This window comes from Gavialis gangeticus, unplaced genomic scaffold (assembly GCF_001723915.1).
Source record: "Gavialis gangeticus isolate Ggan-Ray unplaced genomic scaffold, GavGan_comp1, whole genome shotgun sequence".
Taxonomy (NCBI): domain Eukaryota; kingdom Metazoa; phylum Chordata; order Crocodylia; family Gavialidae; genus Gavialis; species Gavialis gangeticus.
The window spans coordinates 123,404,564-123,407,051 of record NW_017729022.1 but is presented as its reverse complement, the minus strand read 5'-3'; the positions used below and the strand labels follow the sequence as shown (position 1 = coordinate 123,407,051).

General features: G+C 54.7%; 1 protein-coding gene across 1 annotated transcript in view; it reads left to right on the top strand.

Moving 5' to 3' along the window:
* The first annotated feature begins 21 nt into the window (after positions 1 to 21).
* PAX1 (paired box 1) overlaps positions 22 to 2,488 on the top strand; it is a 19,766-nt gene continuing 17,299 nt past the window's right edge. The window contains exons 1-2 of the mRNA XM_019515872.1: positions 22 to 25; positions 896 to 1,525. Coding sequence (XP_019371417.1) covers positions 22 to 25; positions 896 to 1,525 — 634 coding nt within the window. The remainder of the gene's footprint in view (positions 26 to 895; positions 1,526 to 2,488) is intronic.

The window sequence follows — 2,488 nt, the reverse complement described above, 5'->3', positions numbered from 1 at the left end:
CGCAGCCCCGGCCGCGCGGCCATGGGTAAGGGGCTCTCGCTGCCGGGCCGCCGGGGGGGCGCGAGGGCGGGCTCAGGGTCCCTGGGGTCCGCTGGCTGGGAGGGCAGGGGTCTCTGCATTGGGCGCCCGCACGGGTCAGTCATGCCGAGGAGGCGATCGAGGTGTGGGAGATACACACAGAGAGAGGCTGTGCGTGTGTGAGAGAGAGAGACTGAGTGTGTGTGTAAGGCTGTGTGTATTTGTGTATGCGTGAGGGAGAGAGGGGCTGGACGTGTGTGTGTGAGAGGCTGTGTGCATGGGAGGGAGAGAGGCTCTGTGTGTGTGTGAAGCTATGTGTGTGTGAGGCTGTGTGCATGGGTGTGTATTTGTGCGTGTGTGTGTGTGAGAGGCTGTATATGTGTGTGTGAGGCTGTGTATGTGTGTGTGTGTGTGTGTGTGTGAAGCTGTGTATGTGTGCGTGTTTGAGAGAGAGGCGGTGTGTGTGTGCGTGTGTGTGTGTATGGGAGGGAGAGAGGCTGTGTGTGAAGCTATGTGTGTGTGTGTAAGGCTGTGTGTGTATGTGTGTGGTGGGGGGGGAGTTCAGGCCCCCCTTTTGGTAGTTGCCTGCTGCGAGCGGGCCAAGCAGGCAGCCCGCGAGCTGCCTGGCACACGCGTGGGTCTGGCGGCCGCGGTGCCAGGAAGGCCTCCCCTCCCGTGCGTGCGCCTGCCTGGGGCTGTTCAGAAGTCTTGCAGGGACTTTCATTCCTCATCTCTCTACCCCGAGCCCCCCTGCCCGCCGCCGATCTATATAGATCCCCGCCACACACCCACCCAGCCTGGCTGAAGCTTCTGCAGAGCCTTTGCGGGAGCGATCCCCGAGTAACACTGTCTCTCCCTCCCGGCGCGGCCCCGGCAGAGCAAACGTACGGCGAGGTGAACCAGCTGGGCGGCGTGTTCGTGAACGGCAGGCCCCTGCCCAACGCCATCCGGCTGCGCATCGTGGAGCTGGCGCAGCTGGGCATCCGACCCTGCGACATCAGCCGGCAGCTGCGCGTCTCGCACGGCTGCGTGAGCAAGATCCTGGCGCGCTACAACGAGACGGGCTCCATCCTGCCCGGCGCCATCGGGGGCAGCAAGCCGCGGGTCACCACGCCCAACGTGGTCAAGCACATTCGAGACTACAAGCAGGGCGACCCGGGCATCTTCGCCTGGGAGATCCGCGACCGGCTGCTGGCCGACGGCGTGTGCGACAAGTACAACGTGCCCTCGGTCAGCTCCATCAGCAGGATTTTACGCAACAAGATCGGGAACCTCTCCCAGCCCGGGCCCTACGAGGGCAGCAAGCAGCCGCCGCCGCAGCCCGCGCTGCCCTACAACCACATCTACCAGTACCCTTACCCCAGCCCCATGTCCTCCTCGGGCGCCAAGATGGGCAGCCACCCGGGCGTGCCGGTCACCGCGGCCCATGTCAGCATCCCCCGGTCCTGGCCCTCGGCTCACTCCGTCACCAACATCCTGGGGATCCGCACCTTCATGGAGCAGACAGGTCAGTGGTCCTGCCCTGGGGATGCCGCGCTAGGGGAGAGGGTGAGGCCTGTGTGTGCCTGCAGGAGGGGGTCACTGTTTGACCGGACTAGCTCAGGCTGGATCACGCCCCCGCACTGCATATATACACACATATATTGCTGTATAGATATGTATATTGTGCATATATATATGTGTGCGTGTGTACACATATGTATACTGCTGTATGTATATGTACGCATGTATGTGTATACTGTATGCATGCTGTATATATAGGTATATATGTGTGCTACATATATGCTGTACATATATGTATACTGTATGCGTTCTGTATGTGTGTGTACTCTGCGCGTGTGTGTGTGTATAGTGTATCTCTCTCTAGATATAGATATAGATATAGATAGATATGCATACATATATCACCGGCAGACTCTTTATGTCTGAAGAAGGGTGTTTGTGCCTGAAAGCTTGAAAAGAACACTTTTCCCAACTATTCAGTTGGTTTAATAAAAGAGTTCACATCTACTCAGAGAACCTTGTCTGCCTCTATATGTGTACTGCATGTATGCTGTATATATGTACACACGTATATGTACTGTATTCATGATGAATATGTATACTTTATATATATGTATACTGAATGTATGCTGTATGTATGCAGTACGTATATTTACACATATATATTGCTGTATAGATATATAAATTGCTGTATAGATACATAGTTATATAGCAATTTATATGTATAGTACATAGTGTGCATACACACACACACACACACACACACAAAATATTTGTGTATATTGGGAGGTCCAACCTGAGACCTTCTAAAGGAGCCTGATTTTCAGTACACAGCTCCTAAAGGAAACCAACCAGGCTGCCGATTTTTGGACACATACACACACATTTGTATATATCCAAAAATCAGCAGCCTGGTGTGTGTGTGTGCGTGTGTGTGTGTGATCATCAAGATACGATATAGCAAAGA